This window comes from Lepidochelys kempii, chromosome 4 (assembly GCF_965140285.1).
Source record: "Lepidochelys kempii isolate rLepKem1 chromosome 4, rLepKem1.hap1, whole genome shotgun sequence".
Lineage (NCBI taxonomy): Eukaryota > Metazoa > Chordata > Testudines > Cheloniidae > Lepidochelys > Lepidochelys kempii.
In genome coordinates this window covers 19231806-19249704 of record NC_136383.1, presented here as the reverse complement: position 1 = coordinate 19249704, position 17899 = coordinate 19231806, and the positions used below count along the sequence as shown (strand labels likewise).

Sequence of the window (17899 nt, the reverse complement as noted above, 5' to 3'; positions counted from 1 at the left end):
CCTGTGTTGAACACAGACCTGCTACCACACCAAACATAATGTCATGTTGTCCTGGATCACTGCCATGCCCTGGGATTAGGGGATTGTTTAATTGTTAACATATTAAAGGAAAACAATAGTTTTGATGGGCATAGGATTAAGGACTTTGGATGAATTTCACCCCTGTGCACAGGGTTGGCACAAGACACATGCGCCATATAAGTCCCATTTCAGCCCCATTTTGAAAACTCATGCAAGACCCAAACACCACAAATCCTCGAAATAGAGCTGAAATGGGACTTATTTGGTGCATGGGCCCTGTGCACAGGGATGAATTTCACTCTTTGTGATTAATGTAGAACCTCAAAGTAATTCCAGGGTAAATTCTGACAGTTAAATGGGACACCAGTGCAGACAAAGGCGCTTTCGTTGTCCTGAGTTCATTAAAGACAGTTCACTCTAAACTGATTAAAATGCTATTATTTTCTCACAAACATGCATGTCAGCTCTATCCTCACTGGTCTCTGCTACCACCCTTTTCCCCAAAGAACCCAATTCATGATTTACCTCTTTGTATTCAAATCCCTGTGTAACATCACCCCTCGCTTTCAACAAGTGATCTCTGTTCTTCTGACAGGCACAAATGCCAGGGCACTAATCAGATGGGAGGAGCTGCTGAAGAAGAGCAGTGTGATTGTTACTCCTTTCATCCTCCACTCTTCCTCTACATGTGTGTCAAATGACCCATGTTCATACTGACATATGCATTATATATATGTCAACATGGTTCATTTAACATAATGTTTTGTTTTAAACCTGTTCTCCTCCTTCACAACAGCCCCTGAGAATGCGGCAGTCTGTGTTACCATTCCGAGCTCAAATCTGCTGAATTGGACCATTCACTTTTTCTTTTAAAATAGCGACATGGTACACCCTGGAGACTGACAGCCCATAGCCAAAGAATCTTTGTCCTTTTTTCAAAGGACCAGTTTTGGCCAAATGTGTCAGGGTTACCTCACCATGGAAACAAACTTCCCTCCAGCAACAAGAGATACGCAGAAAGCATGACTTCCATTCCATCCAAGTGCATTTCAGAAGCATGGAGCAGTAAACTAAGCTGTGCTCAAACTGCTTCTGCTGCAGGACTCACAGACAAGCTGTGGATATGCCAAAGACTTTGGCCAGCGTTTTTGTCACACTCTGAATTGTCCTGAATGACAACAGAGAGAATCCTTGGATGGATATCAATAAGTGCAGGAGGAGTTAGGAATTTATTGCTGAATGAGTAACACAATGATCCTGGTAAATGGGGGGTGAATTTCTTTAAAGAATTACTCTTCAAAACAACTGTAGGCACTGGATCTCTTCACTAGGATAAGAAAAAAGAAGATCTTGCCTCACCCTGTGAAGACCGCCCTAGCTGTCAGGCCAGGAGGAAAGGGCTTTGTGTATTAAGAGGCAAGCAGAAAAAGTGCATGTCAGATGAGGGAAGCTGCATTTGAAGCTCATGGAGTACAAGGAGTTGCACACCATGCCGATCGGAGAGGACTCTGAACTTGCTACGCTGAAGCTAAGGGATGGTCTTTTCTTACCTTGCTTCTGCTACCTTGCTGAAAAGGGAATATTTTTCAACAGAGCTGGTCAAATACTTCTGTAAATATTCATTAGACTTTTTAAATGAATTTGTTTTGACTGGTAATAGCTCACCTTAACTGATCACTCTCGTTATAGTGTGTATGGTAACACCCATTGTTTCATGTTCTGTGTATATAAAATCTCCCCACTGTATTTTCCACTGTATGCATCCCATGAAGTGCTTATGCTCAAATACATTTGTTAGTCTCTAAGGTGCCACAAGTACTCCTGTTCTTTTGGTGGATACAGACTAACATGGCTGCTACTCTGAAACCTGTTTTGACTATGTTCACACCCTTTTTGTGTTTGCTTTCCCCAAGTATTCTAGCAATGAGTTTACTAACAGAACATTCACAGCAACAGTGGATTTTAAGAGAATATCAGAAACAAGACATAACCACAGGTATTTGCTCCGAAAACCTGATCCTCAGAGTTATGTACGTCCAATCATGGAACACAAATGCATCCTATGTTCTTGCATTTAAATTGATTCAGTCACCAATTCTATGGACGATACTGGAAATGAAGAACTTGGGCTTGATCCAAAACCCACTGAAGTCAATGGAAAGACTTTAATAAAGATGAAAGGCTGCATGCACCATTACCAACGCTTTGGCCAATCCAATCAACCTAAAAAAATCTGTTTAGAGACACACTCATGCCATGGTGCATCTAAAATCACCAAGTCTTATTTTCCTACATTCTGATAACAGATATTTCTACAGATTTCAACTTTCACATTTTTATAAACTAAAGAAATAAAAGTCCTTTTTATGAAAATTTGAACCGTACTCGGTTTCAGTGTAGTTCCATCAGCCGCAGCAGTATTACTGAACAGTGCCACTGATATAACTGAGTCTCGCATCTGGCCTTTTGTTAGTCAAGTGTCAGTCCAGGGTTACAGTCGAGATCCAAACAAAGTCAACAGAGTCAGACTGAAAATAAGACTTTTTTTTTTTTTAAAACGAGGGAGGGTAATTAAGTATTGGAACAGCTTGCCAGGGGTTGTGGTGGGTTGTTCATCACTGGCAATTTTAAAATCAAGATTGGATGTTTTACTAAAAGGTATTCTCTAATTAAACAGAAAAATGTTTCAGGGAAGTCCTATGGTCTGTGTTATACAGGTGGTCAGACTAGATGATCACAGTGGTTCCTTTTGGCCTTAGAATCTACAAACTGAGAGTTAATTGGCCAGATTCTTAGCTAGTGTACATGGGCATAGCTGGGTTAACTTCAATGGAACGACACCAATTCAACTGGGGATCTGGCCCAATACTGGAAAACTTGACATGATCATATCCATAGGAGTACATATGAGGGGAGTCTTGCCTTGTTCTATTGAAACTAATTGCACATGAGGATGAGTGTCCCCTGAGTACTGCAAAAATTTGTAACAAAAACTATTATGGTTCATTGTTGAAAAAAAAAATTCATGTAATGCACTGAATTCTCATCTCACACTTCAGACACTGACTGGTTGACATAGCGGCAGAATTTCAACTCCAATAGGCTTGAATTAGTTTCCAGGCAAAGAGGCAGAAATCAAAGGGGAAGGGATTTATAGAGTTTCTCTGGGTTTTTGTCAAAGTTTTTTCTCCTGACTGGTCCAGAGAGAAAGGGCTTAGCTGTAATTTCAACCTCGGTTATTTTCTAACTTGTTACTGAATAAATTCTGGACTTGGCTACATAAGTCAAGGTAAATTTTACTACATTTACGATTTAGATCTTCTCTGAGTGTGTGTATTGGTCTGTAGCCTTTGGGTATACTCAGGGCAGATGCGTGTGGGATAGCTGCTTTGTCAAAACCAATGCTAAATACATTTCTTTTCAGAATTTGCACAGGGGAACACACTGGTAATGCAACTTTTTTTTTTCCTTCATCTTTCTTCCACTTCTGTCAGCACAATGTCCAAAATGGCCTGTCTAGTAAGAAGATTATTTTGGAAGAAGGTTAAATATACCAGGCCTGATTCTGATCCAAATTACTTTGGGTTTTGACAGTGGTATGATTTCACTGGAGTTGCTCCCAGTTATATTGGTGCATGTGAGACCAGAATCAAGCTCAATAATTAGTTATGTTCTGAACGGAGAACTTTTGCAGGAGGCTTGAAATATATGATGTGTGTTTCATGGAACAGAAATAAAAAGGGATTAACAAATTACAGCTGAATCATTACAGGACCCAAACAGTTACAAAGGATGACCCATGTAGATCTTGTCTGTAAAGTTTTCCATGCATTAGCAACTTGTTCTGTTCTACAGTCCTATAACAGAGTCAATGCAGCCATGGCAACGACTTAGAAACTAGCAAACACTCTTTGCTCCTCCAGATTTATATAAGACTCTCCAATTGATTTTTTTCATCTTTTTTATATAGATCCAAACTCTCTCTCTCTCTCTCTCTCCTTCCCTTTCTTTCCACTTTCCTACCTATTCATAGACACACATACCCTATTCCCACTGCACTCACAGAACACTGAGAAAGTTAGGAAGGGAAGACAGAGAGGTCAAGATTTAACCTTTATTGCTTTTCATACAACTATCAACCCTTGTTTGATGTGCTGGCATCAAAACTCCCCCACATTTTATTTCTTCTAAAGACAAAGACCAACTGCACTGAGATATCACCAGTGATAATTTCTTAGGACAGCTTTTCTGCAGTCAATTAGCAAGGGGTGTTGCAGAAAACATTGCATCCTTGCTACTCCCTTAGGAAGAGGCTAAATATGTCAGTGCTGTATCATGGCTGAGTTCCACTGGCCCAAAGCCCATGAACTCTGAATAGTCATAGTGATTCAGTGCAACTTAACAGAATTAAACTAATTCTCTTCCCCCCTCCTATGGGTCTCTATTTATAGGAATTTCCTTTAGTTGTCCTTAGATAATTAGGGCTTGATTCCACTCCCATGGAAGTCAATGGCAAAACACCCAGTCATGCAAAGTTGAGCTGTATTTTATATTATATATTTATTTATATTATATAAAAAATGGAAGCATCTTTCTGCATGTATCAAGAGTTTCCAGTTCATCAGTGATTAACCCAGCAGGAGGATCCATTCCACTGCTGGTATAGTTACTTTGTTTAATTTACATATTTCTTGATATCTCTTGCATCTGATTCTTTGGACATTTCATTACATGTCTTGGGAAATGCTTGGAATCTTTATGACTGTTCAAATGATAAATGAAAATGTTCTGGAATTTGTGGCTGATACAGATATTTATAACTGTGTTCCACTGAATAAAGATCTTTATACCTTGAGATGATCCTCCAATTTACTATTAGAGCCCTGAGATTCCCACTTATGATCTTCTAACCTTGGGGCCCCATGTCATTTCTACTACATCAAGCAAATTTCATGCCTCCTATAAATGCTATGGGGATTCATGAGACATAGCATTACAGGAGACTTCACCTCTCACATCTCCCTCTGGTAGCCCACTCCCAGCGGGTCTCTTCCCCAGACTCCCTTGCTGGGTCTTCTTTAGCTCAGCTCTTAAGCCAACTCACACAACAGTCCAGTCCCTTTGTGGGCTTCAGCTGTAAGCTAATACAGGGTCCTTCACCCCACCTAGAGCTTGACGAAACAAAAAGATCCTTCACCTCACTGAGATCAACTGCAATTCTTCCCCCTTATTAGGGTGCTAATTCCCCCAGGCTCTGTCTTGCTCAGAGTCCAAGTATTACTTAAGTTGGCCTTACACATCTCTCTTTTTTTTTTTTTTGCTCATCACAGACCCTAGCTCAGAGATCCTCTCCACTCTAAGCCCCCCAGTTTTAACCCTGCTCCTGGAGCTTTGTTTTTCTTGACCACAGCTAATTCCAAACTACTTCCTCTAAGCCCTTCTCAGAGAGTAGAAATTCTGCTTCTCCCTCTTCTGAGGGCCCAGCTCTATTTAAGCAGTGCTCACCTTCCTCCACCACCACAGCTGGGGGTCAGTCTTTCCAATTAAGCCCAATTACACTCAGCTGGGATCACTCATTAGCCTCATGTTGCTAGCTCATCAGTTAGGCTGAGCGAGAACTGCTTAGTCTCTTGGGCAAGGCTGTACCCTGGTTGTTTCAAAGGGCCGGCCAGTCAATGACAGTGCCCTGCAGCAGAGGGCAGATGGAATGAAGTTGCTATGTATTTCTCCTTCCCTTGCTTCTGTAAACTATGCTGAATAACAACAGCATTCCAGGGGCCCTACTGCAGATTCAGTTTTGATGATAGATAAGAAGTCTGTGTGATGATATTTCAGCTTGATCTCCCAAGCTGCACTACCTCCCTCAAGGTAGGACCATGAGTGGAGAAATATATTGTTTTCCTTTACTGATTTTGGAGGACACTAACCTGAAGAATCTACCATGTTTGCCAGACTCAAACTTCAGATACTTTATCAGCTGGGGGGAAAAGGCAGTTTTTTGGGTTCTGCCACAGCAAAAAGTTTGAGGCTTGAAACACCACCAGAAATATCAAGTACAAACTGAGTGTTACCTTATTATTATTTATTGTCATGTTTATTTGCCAGAGTGTTCTGGGCACTTTACAGAGATATTAAATGACAAGGATACTGCCCAAAGACAATAGGCCAAAATCCTCAAAGGTATTTAGGTGGCTAACTCCCATTGAAATTGATGGTTGTTTGGTACCTAAATACCTGAGAGGATCTGGGCCTTACAGTTTAATGTGCTGATCCTGCAAAGGCTTATGCTTAACTTTATATGCATTAACTTGCTTAACTTTATATGCATTACTAGGCCCAATTAGATTTGCAGTACGTAAAATTAAGCACCTGCATAAGACTTTATAGCATTAAGGTTTAAAGACCCAGTCCCAAAAACACTTACATACATGAATATACTCATGTGGTTAATCCCATTGGCCACTCACATGTGTAAAGTCACTAGTGTGCATAATAGTTTGCAGGATCAGGCCCTATTTTTTAGCTACGGTGGAATGATCAGGTGACAGATGGTAATTGCGGAAGAGGTGAGGTCAAACAAGAATTCAGATAGTAAGGTCATGCTGTGAGTCAGTTTGGTAGGCAGGTGAGGGGTTGTTTTTACATACATATTTATATGAACTCATGCTCACAGGCCCTGCTTTCCTGGCCTGCTTTCACTTTGCTGGCGGTGTTCCTGTTAACACAGCATTATGATTGTCTGTATTGTTGTAGCACCCGAAGGCCCCAGTCAGGATCAGAACCACATTTTGCTAGGCCATGGACACACATATATATAATGGAAATGTTGTCCCTACCCCTAAAAAACTTCCTAAGACCCCAGTCCTGCAATGTCATCTGTGCTGGCAGACTGCTGCACCCACTGACTTTAATGCAGGTGTGGGACTAAGTGTCTGATGAGAGAAACAACAGACAGATACAGCCAACAGACAGGGGAGCACAAGGCAAAAGTGCAGTCATAACTATTACTGTAATCAGCACTGGTCACAGCACACCAGCTGTCTAGTCATTGGTGTGTATTTTGTAGATATCACGGCCAAGGTGAGAGTTACATTTTACATATACATTGTTTGGCCACATTAGAAAGGAGCTCAAGCTACAGAGTTTAGATATGAACTTTCCCAAAGTTTAGAGCAGCTCTGAGCTGCACTTTTGGTTCAGCCCATTTTAGGGATAGGGAACAAATGCAGAATTTGAAGTGTAGGGTGTGTGAGCATGCATATGTATGTGTATAAATTCAGGGTTTGGGCCTATCTTGAGTATCTATCAAACTCTCGAGCAGAGATTGTATCATTTATGCCACAGCCCTCCGTGGGGGATAGTCTGGCTCTATATCACCCAGGAACAAAGAAGAACCACTTAGATTGGGCCTCAAGCAGGCAGATGGTGCCCCAAGCAAATAGAAAGTATAGGGGCAGATTCTGTGCTGTGTGTCCACCCCCAGGGTAATGTAGAGCAGCCCCCCTAGCTGCTCTAACCTATAGCAGTCTTGTCTGGGCTGCCTAATGGCTGCTTTGTAGCCCAGAATCCTGTGTAATGGAAAGTGGTGCATATATGCCCCATCTTGCCCCGATCTGTCCCCTCCAACCCTGCCTAGGCATACCTCCTACACTGAAGATTGCAAGAAGAAATAACTGAGTTGCTTACGTCAGCAGTACCTAGCCTGTTCTGTGCCAGGGTAATTTTCTCACAGCCCTTAGCAGCACCTTTACAGCCTTTATATGCAACAGGAATGATCCACAGGCGCTGTCACAAGGCCAGAATCAGCTCCACAGTATCTGCTATTGTTGGAACCTCTTGCACAGCTGCGCAAGAGTGGAGAGGAGTCTTCTTGTCGGCCTCTGCCCTGTGAGGCCAAGGAAAAGTCATTCACAGTCAGGCCACTGGCTGGCAATCCAGTTAGCTAATCCTCATCACAGGATAGAAAATGTTATTGTTTGCACATTGAGCAACCAAAGTGGGCTGTAAACACCCAACCAACGAGTGGTTTAAAAACTATTGATCAGTCAGTGATTTCACACATTCTTTCACCCACTTTCTCCACATAAAGACAAATGGCTGATTACAGGCCAGGGTGGACACTAACTCAGGGTTCGGTATCACGTCCTCTCCCATCTTATGCTGCATCCCTCACTCACACCGGCCATCTTTATTCATGTCAGCAGTCCCACTGATGTCACTGTGAGTATTCATGTGAGTCAGGCCGACTCAGGTATGGAAGAGTTGCAGGATCCAGCCTTGGCATAGTTTCATGTTGCCCAGTGTACCTGGTTCTGACTGGATGAAGTGCATGAAAGCATCATTGGCTTCATCTCAGCTCTTTATCTCCTCTATGTGGAGGATTTTACTGAGAAATGGCCATTACGGATTGATTGATCGATCGATTAATTAGCAGCACCATCATAGCAATGTCAAAAGAAGCCAAAAAGTATTTTTCCATTTTAAACTGAGCTGTATGATTACCACAAGAGCCCAGTGTTATATAATCCAGTCAAGCAGTGCCTGCTTTAGATTTAAGGAGAAAAACCCAAAATGTCTTCCCTTTTCAGAAACAAGGAAAAGATTTTTTATTGGTGTTTCTTTCTCTACCCCACAAGCAGAGATATTGTTACTATTTCATTTTGCTAGTCCAAAAATTTTAGCTGTTTATTCTGCTGTGCATAGCAGGGGCTCACTGTAGTCATAGCAATGGAAGAGTAGAGAGAGAGAGAGTGCCACTGGGCACTCAGAAGAGCTGGACTAACAATACAGCCCATGAGCCCCCCCCAGGACCCAACCCTGTATTCTTAGAGGGTACTCTTAGAGCAGTATATGAACAGCAATGATGATTTATTCTCAATTCAGGGCAGCAGTGACAGGGAGGAGCACACATTGATGATGGATGATGAAGACAAGGATGAGTGTAGGACAGCTATCAATCAGGACAGAAACAGTAGTGAGCATCAAGTGAAAGTAGTCTAGGGCGTATTCACTTCCTTGCTCAGAACATGGGTGTAATGCTGGCTTCTGACAGTCAGGAGAATGTCTTTGAGAGAAGCAGCAGCCATCAATCTAACCGTGAGCATTATCAGTTCAAGAATGATGTTCAGAAAAGCAATACGGCTAGCGATGATCAGGAAAACCCAGGGCAGGGTCTCACAGTTGGTCAGGAACAAGACACATGGAAATATAATAAAAATCCCATTGGACTATTTGAAAACAACAGTGAAGGTGGTGAAGAAATGGAGGAGGACAAGGAGGAGGAGACAGAGAAATGGGCTGAAACTGGCTACCAAGACAGGAGGCAAAAAGCCCACGTGAAAATTCAAGAGGATCTCTACAGGAGTGAGCAGAATAAAGATAGCAGCCAATCTGATGCAATGCTGAGAGATGCCAGTCAGCCTCTCCAGATAATTAAGAGGCAGGATGAGGAATTTGAAGAGGCTGACCAAAAAGAAGAAGAGGAGGGATAATACCCCAGCACAGTCCCATAAATGAGAAGAGGTGACTATCTCACCAAAAAGTACTGAACAAGATCAGAATGCTGAATGGCAAAGCCAGGAGGATGAAGATAGGTTCCAAGATAGTACCCAGAGCATTAGTGACCACGAGGAAGTGGTGAAAAGACTGAATCCACAAAAAGCTGCTGCATGTATGGAGGCCAGCAATGTTGAGGACAACAGTGATGATAACAATGATGATGATTCTAATAACGATGCTGACAGTGATGAAGATGATTTCAACAAAAGCCAGAAGAAAGCAGCCTACCACAAGGGTGAATGAATTCAGAGTACTGATCACAGAAGCATCAGTTCTGAGGAGCTGGGGGAAGGAAAGGATGAAGATGAAAGTGTGGTGACGAATGAGACAGAGGATGACCAAAATGTCAACATTAAACACCTCATTCGCTTTGAACAAGATTATTATAGTCATGAGCCAGCCATTTCTGACAGTGAGGAACATGAGAAAATAACCAGCCTTGTGCAAAGGAGGGTGAACACAATGGAACCCGAAGATAATGTAAGTGTCTTTAAAAAGATGGGTGATAAAAAAGTAAAGCTGTAGCCCAACTTAAGTCCAAGAGAGTTCATAAATTACATAAACAGGGTTCTTTATCCAAATCTTCCTTTTCACATCAATGGGATATATTTCACCCTAGTTTACACAAGCAATCTTCAATTTGAACATTTACTTTAATGCTCTGATTGGACTAGTGGTACCAGAACACTATACATTTGTGTATTTCCAGTGGTTTTTGAGAGTCAGGTCTTCATTGTGAACATATATAGTGAATTTCAACCAGGATACCAATCTAACACCCGTCTGTAAAACGTCTGCTCTGTGCATCAGGCTTAAATCAATGTCCTAAAAAATAAGCCACTGCTGTTTACTAGATGTAAACATGTGGCTCAGAGAGAGAGAATGATTCGAAAAGGCATCTGCTGTCCCTCTCTTATTGCTCTGTGAATGCTTTGCAGTTTTTGTTGTTTACAATTTATTTTAAGATTAGACTGTCCTCATATTATATGTAACAATCCTTTATTTTCCCTGGTGTCTGTAGCATAAGAACATAGCTGATCCATTACAAGTTTTTATTATCGGTTAACTCTTGATACATTTGTATTCATCTATAAAGGAAGATATAGTCTAAGCACAAACAAATATTATACAGCTCCTGACAAGTGGTATGAGGACACTTGGTGTCACAAAGGTTGGGCACCTCTGATATAGACTCTTAGAGCCCCCCTCTTAACTTGTAGCCCAGTGGTTAGGATATTCACTAAGAGGTGGGTGACCACTGGTTTATGATCCCCATCCATCAGAGCAGGAGAAGGAATTTTATCTGGAATCTGCCACCACTCAGGTGACACTGGGCTCTGAGATACTTTGATGTGGGGCACCCTCCATCTCTCCTGTGGAAGCTGTTCCCACTTTGGAGCAGGGGGACTGGATCCTGGATCTCCCATGTGAGGGCTCTAACCACCAGGCTACACAGTTATTCCCATTGCTATTTTTTGCCATGCCAGCTAGATTAAAGCTAGTGCAGGTATGTCTACCCAAGCTGAAATCACACCTTCAACTGCAGTGTAGAAATACCCTATGACCCCGATCGCGTAAACACTATGTATATGCTCAACTTTAGACATAGGAGTCATCCTCTGAATAGGTCCTATGAAGTCAATGGGACTTCTCATATGCTTAAAATTAAGCATAGGTTTAAGCATTTGCAGAATTAAGCCAAAGACAGAAGGGGCAAATTTTTCAGGCAAAAATACTTATTGGTGCAATTCTGTGCTCATAATTATATTTGATGGTAGTTTAATTCACACAGACACCTAAGCAACTGTCTTACATAGATAATCAGGGAACTGGGCATCCAAGTAACCTAAAGTGTGATTGTAAATAGCTGCAAGCACAAAATTACAGTGGCATTCCCAATTTTACATCACAAAAATAGATGCCAATTTAAGGTTGAGCTGAAAATTTGCTTGTAAGACTCAGACTTTGCTTGGAGATGCTTGAATCTGGGGACTTAATGCACCTCTTGAATCCTTTGTGACTAGAATCCTTTGTGGTTTGTAACAGACATTCCTCCTTGCACAGACTATGAAGTGGACCAGTTCCCTCTCCGGATGAGAGACTGGCTCAAGAACATCCTCATGCAGCTCTATGAGCGTGATCTGGACAGATCTGGATTTCTATCTGACAAACAGAGGAGTAAAGTGAGTAATTAGTATCAAATAAAACACAGCTGCAGTCATGTCACTTGAGCTGGGCAAATCATGTGTGACACATAATTGACTTAATAAACATTGCCCCTTTTTTCTGTTAGCGAAATGTCTCCAGACAGTTTGGGATTTTTTGGGAATAATTCTTAGTCTGTGGATTGGTTGTGTGAAGTTCTTTGTGACTATTCAGTACATGAAATTCAGAATGTGAGCTGTATGTTTTCATTAGATACCCAGGTTACATGATACATTTCTCTTCCCCAGCTAAATAACTGTAACTCTTCCAAGTTTTTGGTGCAAAGTTCTTGATTTTTGGTGCAAATTCTCACTTTTACAAGTTCAAAATCTGCTTTCCATGAATAATCCCCAATATTTGCATCAATTTGTTCTTTCCAAAGAAATTCCTGCCATGATACTCAGAGCACATGACACAAAAGACTGGGCAAACACACTCAGTGCAAAAGTTAATTTAAAATTGGATTGAATAATCATGGGAAATTGTTTGTGGAACTCATCCAGATCTATACAGTAATAATTTACAATTAAACAAAACCAGTATTCATTAATGATACGTTTGAGAGCTATGAAATTGCAAGGTGCTGTTGACATTCATCGTTCGTTAGAGATGGAGAGAGGTATTTCAACTATCCTGTATAATTGCATTGCTCTACCACTGGAGGTTACAGAGGATTAGTATGGGGTAAGGATGTTATTCCAGTGGGTCTATTCCAGTTCTATTAATGATATCATTGCACCATCTTCTGGCCGGTTAATGATTTATGCGACAAGAGTTGGTGGCCACCGTCTAGTTCCTAGTGGATAGGGGTCGTCATCACTAGAAGTGCCACCATAATTGGCAACCTTGCTGGCAGGCTCAACAGAGAAGCCAAGGATTAAACTGGTGCAAACACTGAGTTACTTTCTAGGTGTTTGCTCCTGCAAGATGCTGAACATCTCTTTCAAGGTGCTGCTGAGCACCTACAATTCTGAGTGAAAACTGGAGATACTCCACACCTTGTAGGATTCAGCTCTAAAACCATGGAGACTGTGGCCAGATTCTCAAACGCACTACTGCCACTTTGTGTTGCTCAGAAGGTGCAAAGTGGAGAGACGCTGGCCTTAGCTAGCCAATGGATGATTCCTGTTGCATAGGGGATACAACTTCATTGGCATACAACTGACAAGACTGGCAGAGCCATCTCCTGTGCCAGCTGCCCCCTTCCCCAACATATGACAGGTTTCAGAGTAACAGCCGTGTTAGTCTGTATTCGCAAAAAGAAAAGGAGTACTTGTGGCACCTTAGAGAAAAAAAGAAAAGGAGGACTTGTGGATGCATCCGATGAAGTGAGCTGTAGCTCACGAAAGCTCATGCTCAAATAAATTGGTTAGTCTCTAAGGTGCCACAAGTCCTCCTCTTCTTTTTTCCCCAACATAGTGGACGTGTCATGAGAGGAAAGTGAGTAGCCAGGGTTTAGCATTGCAGAACGCTGCTGTGCCTATTCACCACTAAGTTGCAGATCTTATACAGGTGAGATAAGTTAGATCAAGCTCCCAGTTGGGGCAGACTAGTGCGGGATTGAGGAGGCACCACCTGGTCCTTTCACTCTCTTCCCCCTCCACCCACTCAGCACGTATATACAGACTCTGTAAAGCTGCCATAAACGAGCAGTCAAAGATTCTCTGGTACAGGGGAATCTGATGCTGGTGGCTGAACTAGTACCCAGCAGACAGTACTGCGACATACAGCCACTTTATTTCCCAGCAACCCCTGTATCCTACACTGAGCGCCTGGACCTGAAGATCAGGTGCTAGGATTTCAGGTTCAGCTCAGATAAGTATCCAAAGCTTATCGGAAATACCCATCTTGCTTAGGTCTGAAAAAATGTGCTGGTAAACATGTAACGACAGGTTCTTTAGTGCAATTTCCAGCCACAAATACTGCAAAAGCACCTCTCTCGTGATATTTCAAAGATACGGGGGTGGAGAATGAGGATATGTGAATGTTATTCAGACTAGTTCTTCTGTCAGAAAACAACAATCAACTCCTTTATTGGTGTAGGTCAAGAAAATTTATCCGAATGAAAAACATCTGATGGCTGGAGATCATCCAGTTGAGCTTCTGTTACATGACTTTGAGAAAAACTATCATATGTACGTGTACCCAGTGCACTGGCAGTTTAGCCAGCTTGATCGGCACCCTGGTGACAGGTAGAAACTGTTTCTGTGCTCAGTTCTGATTCATTTTTTAAGTCATGATTGTTCTACTTTACTATGTATTTCAAAAAGTGCAACTATTCTCAATGGTATACATACTGGGCCAGATCCTCAGCTGGTGTAAATTGGCCTCTCTATCGTAACTTCTGTGGTGCATGTAAATGGGATCCTTCACCTCACAGACTTCCTCTGTATGATACTTGTCTGGTTTTACAAGGACACGGGATTTAGTCGCAAATACCCGCTACCCTCCCTAATTTCATAATAAATATATATATAGCACAATTATTGGATTACACAGAAAATATTAAGGGCCTAATCCTGGAACAAAAGCACCAAACTCACCTGGGTTGGATGTTAGTGAAGCTGTGAAAACAAGGGAGTAATCCACAGTGGTTTAGGCACCACTGACATATTATTGGCTTATTTGTAGTTTCAAAGCTTATATGAACAGAATTATCGCAATATTAAAGATATACCAGTTTGTTAAGATAGCTAATATTGGATATGCTTTTTATTATCTCCTTGTAACCTTGACATTCTTCACTGACCCTGATTTCTTACCTCCAGAAACAGAGATCATATGCTACCTTTACTTCCTGTCAGGTTATTGACGCACACAGAGCTTGCTCCTTTGCGAGCTTCTCTAGCTCCCATGGAACACTGCATCACTCGTTTTTTCCAGGAGCGAGATGCTGACAAGAATAAGCATGTCTCTTTGAAGGAGTGGTGCCATTGCTTTGGAATTAAAGAAGGTAAAGCCATAAGGCTGAAAGACAGATGGGTAGGGAGAACTGCTCCCTTCACTCTGGCCAGAACATCACGTTAGCTGTGTTCTGAAGTGAATGAAATGGCGTACAGGGATGATAGAACCTCACAAGATACAGCATTCTGTGTTGGTTCCAAAATCATGCAAAAGTTTTACATTAGGAGTAATTTCCAACTTATTTTCCAGTGGGTGAAATATCTAATCACATACACAGTGACCTAGCTTGTGCCATGCATGCAAGATCAGAGCAGCTCTATAGGTCTATATATAGACTATAGGTCAGAATCTTATTGATTTCCAATTTGTACCTATATAAACAAGAGAATTTGGCCTTTAAAGGCTGTTTAATGGTTGACTGTTCAACCCCATGCCCCACTCTTTAGATTCCAGTCCAGTAGCAGATGCCTGCAGAGGCACTCTTGCTTTGGTATCTGTATTTTGGGTATCTGCAGTTGGTCGCAGTCAGGCTAAATATTGGATGCTCACAGCCTGATTCTCCACTCACAATTCCTCTCCTGTTTTACACTGGTCCATTAACTTCCTGATTCACACTGATTTAAGTGAAAGAAGAATCAGGCCTAGAATCAGAATCTGGTGCTCCATAACACACACATTTACAGCATGGCTCACTTTGCATATAATGTCTTGTTGGTGTCTTCTTCATCTCCATACACCTCTCTAGGAAATCTATCAGTGTTCAGTCAAAAAAACCTGCTTATTTTGGACCCTGCCTATTTCCTGCTGCAATGGAACTGCACTCCATTCTTCTGAAACCATTGACAGTATGGTTACTTTTTCATGTCCCTTACCTACAGTTTGGTCTCACCCATCTTTTTTATAGAAGAGTTTTCCAAAACACTATGTGTTGTTTCTTTCTAAATAAGAATAAGGGGTTCATCTGAGTTATGAATAAATGTTTTCCATTTAGAAATGTTCAGAGACTGAGCCACCTGAGCTTCAGTATTAAAATACTGACAGGATATGAAACTCAAAGATCTTTTTGGCCAGATTCCACATTAGACAAAGATGGGCAGCAGGATGCAAAGATCAGAAATGAAAAGAAACTGGATACGTTGCCGCCTCCTGCCTCCCCCTCAAAATACGGAGAGTCATTTTTAAAAAAAAATACTAAAAGTAGCAGTGAGATGTACATGTAAAAAAAAAAACCAAACCTCTTTTCAGCAATAGCACTTGATTTTCCATAGGAGAAGCATAGTCATCTTTTAAAACTTGTCACAAACAGGTCCACAAACTCTTTGGGCCAGGTTCTCAGTTCCTGTTCCATGTGCTGCTCCAGAAAGCTGAAGGTTCCTCTGACATAGGGGACTCCCCATGTGAAATAAAGCCGAAGTAGATGGTTCTATACTATCCCCCTTTCTATGAAGGGGACATTCCCGTCCATGTCCTGAAATGGTGAGGGGAATGACTGGGGTCCCTTGTACTCTGGCAGTCTCCAAGTGGTGGAATGGTCTCAGTCCTACAGGTGTAATTTACAGTAGCCCTGAGACTGCTGTAAGTAATGCAGTGGGCCATTTCAGTCCCACATCAGCCTGAGGAAAAGAAAGCCAAGCCAACTTCCCCCCTTTCCTTGGTCCTGTATCAAGTGCAACTCGGCAAGACTCAGGGTCTTTTCTTCAGCACCTTCTAGACATGATCAGTGCAGGTTGATTGTTTTGGTCAAGTCTCAGAAAAAGCCTTGTGTAGTATTAATGTCATATCTATATGACTTCATGTCCTTGCAGGGAGAGGGATCCATATAACAAGTCTTTTCTGCTGCTAACTACTATGATCACATTATACTAAGAAGCCACTTCTATCTGGAACAGTAACCAGTTAAGCAGGAATAGCAATGTTACAGACTATTCCCTCATTTACAATATGATAGTAGGATTTCTGCTACAAAGAAGAAAATACCTGGGATTGAACGAATTTGTTCATACCCCTTTTAGCACCTCCCTGTTTTAGAAAGACTTATTGAGAGCTGGTTTTGAACAGAGCTTTACTTATCAATACACAGAGCTTTTTCTGTTCCTAAACTATTAGCAGCTGTTCCAATGACACCATTTACCAACCACAGTTCTGAGCAACAGGGGTGGGGATGAAGGTACTAAAGGAGTAATAGTCAATGGCATGTGCTGTTCCTAATGGTTCTGTTTGTCCTTTGTGGGTTGGGGTGTCCTTAGTGATTTTGAAAAGGCAAGAGATGATTACTGAACAACAAACACATTGGGAATATATTGCATAATGAGAAAGCAGCTTGATTAGAGAAGATATACGATGGATGACACCTCAATTTGATATGAGCATCTGTGTTTGTATAGAGGTGTGAATAAAATAGCCCAGCATCTGAGCCCTGTGAAACTTTAGAAAGAAAGTGCTGACTAGCTAATGATAACCCATTCATGATACAATCATGGGTCTTTCATATTAAAGGTTCAATCATGATGGCAACTTTTTTTCCTTCTTCTCTATTTCACAGAAGACGTGGATGAAAACCTCCTGTTTTGAACCTAGCAAGACAGAGTTCCAACACCCTGTCCTCGTACCAGTCAAATCTGTGAAGCCATTATATTTCCATGATACTGATAGATTAACATTTTTGAACAGAGAGCTTACATAAAGATTTTTGTAGATTGACAGGGTTACTCCCAAAGAAAAACAAACAAATAAAAATTCTAAATCAATGAACAGTAGCAGAATTAAAGAACTTCTTGCGTGACATGTCTAAACATTTGTTTCCTGCCTGGAGTTTAACAATCCATAATATCTCTCTGTACACACAATAGAAAGAATTGTGCACATGATAGAACTGTTCAGCATACCGTTCTTCAAGTCAACACATATAGTGTGAATTGTGTGGTATACTGCAGAAAACTAGAAATAAGACAACTTTATTTTATTGTCAATGTACTGTATTGCTAGTTTCTTAATATTCTAATAAAGAAAGCATGAAATAAAAGTGTGTTTGGATTTGCTATTTTTTTAAAACCTTGTTTAAAAGAACAGGCATCAGCACAAATGTTTAATTTAAGTATTATTTTAAACTAATCACGAGGTGAGAAGACAAAATATAGCATGCATTATGTTTCAAGTGACCTCTTTAAAAGTGTCATCACCATCACTTTAACTTTCTTCCTTAGAAGTTCAG

General features: G+C 41.3%; 2 protein-coding genes across 2 annotated transcripts in view; one reads left to right on the top strand and one right to left on the bottom strand.

The window, feature by feature from the left end:
- The first annotated feature begins 9047 nt into the window (after window positions 1-9047).
- Window positions 9048-17259, top strand: SPARCL1 (SPARC like 1). Its single transcript, XM_078852406.1, is given in 7 exon segments — window positions 9048-9506; window positions 9508-9524; window positions 9597-9814; window positions 11626-11762; window positions 13828-13976; window positions 14589-14737; window positions 17231-17259. Coding segments are annotated over 7 exon segments (1158 nt in total).
- NUDT9 (nudix hydrolase 9) overlaps window positions 10583-17899 on the bottom strand; it is a 53898-nt gene continuing 46581 nt past the window's right edge. Inside the window, exon 9 of the mRNA XM_073340642.2 lies at window positions 10583-11738. The gene's annotated coding sequence lies outside the window, so the exon portion shown is untranslated. The remainder of the gene's footprint in view (window positions 11739-17899) is intronic.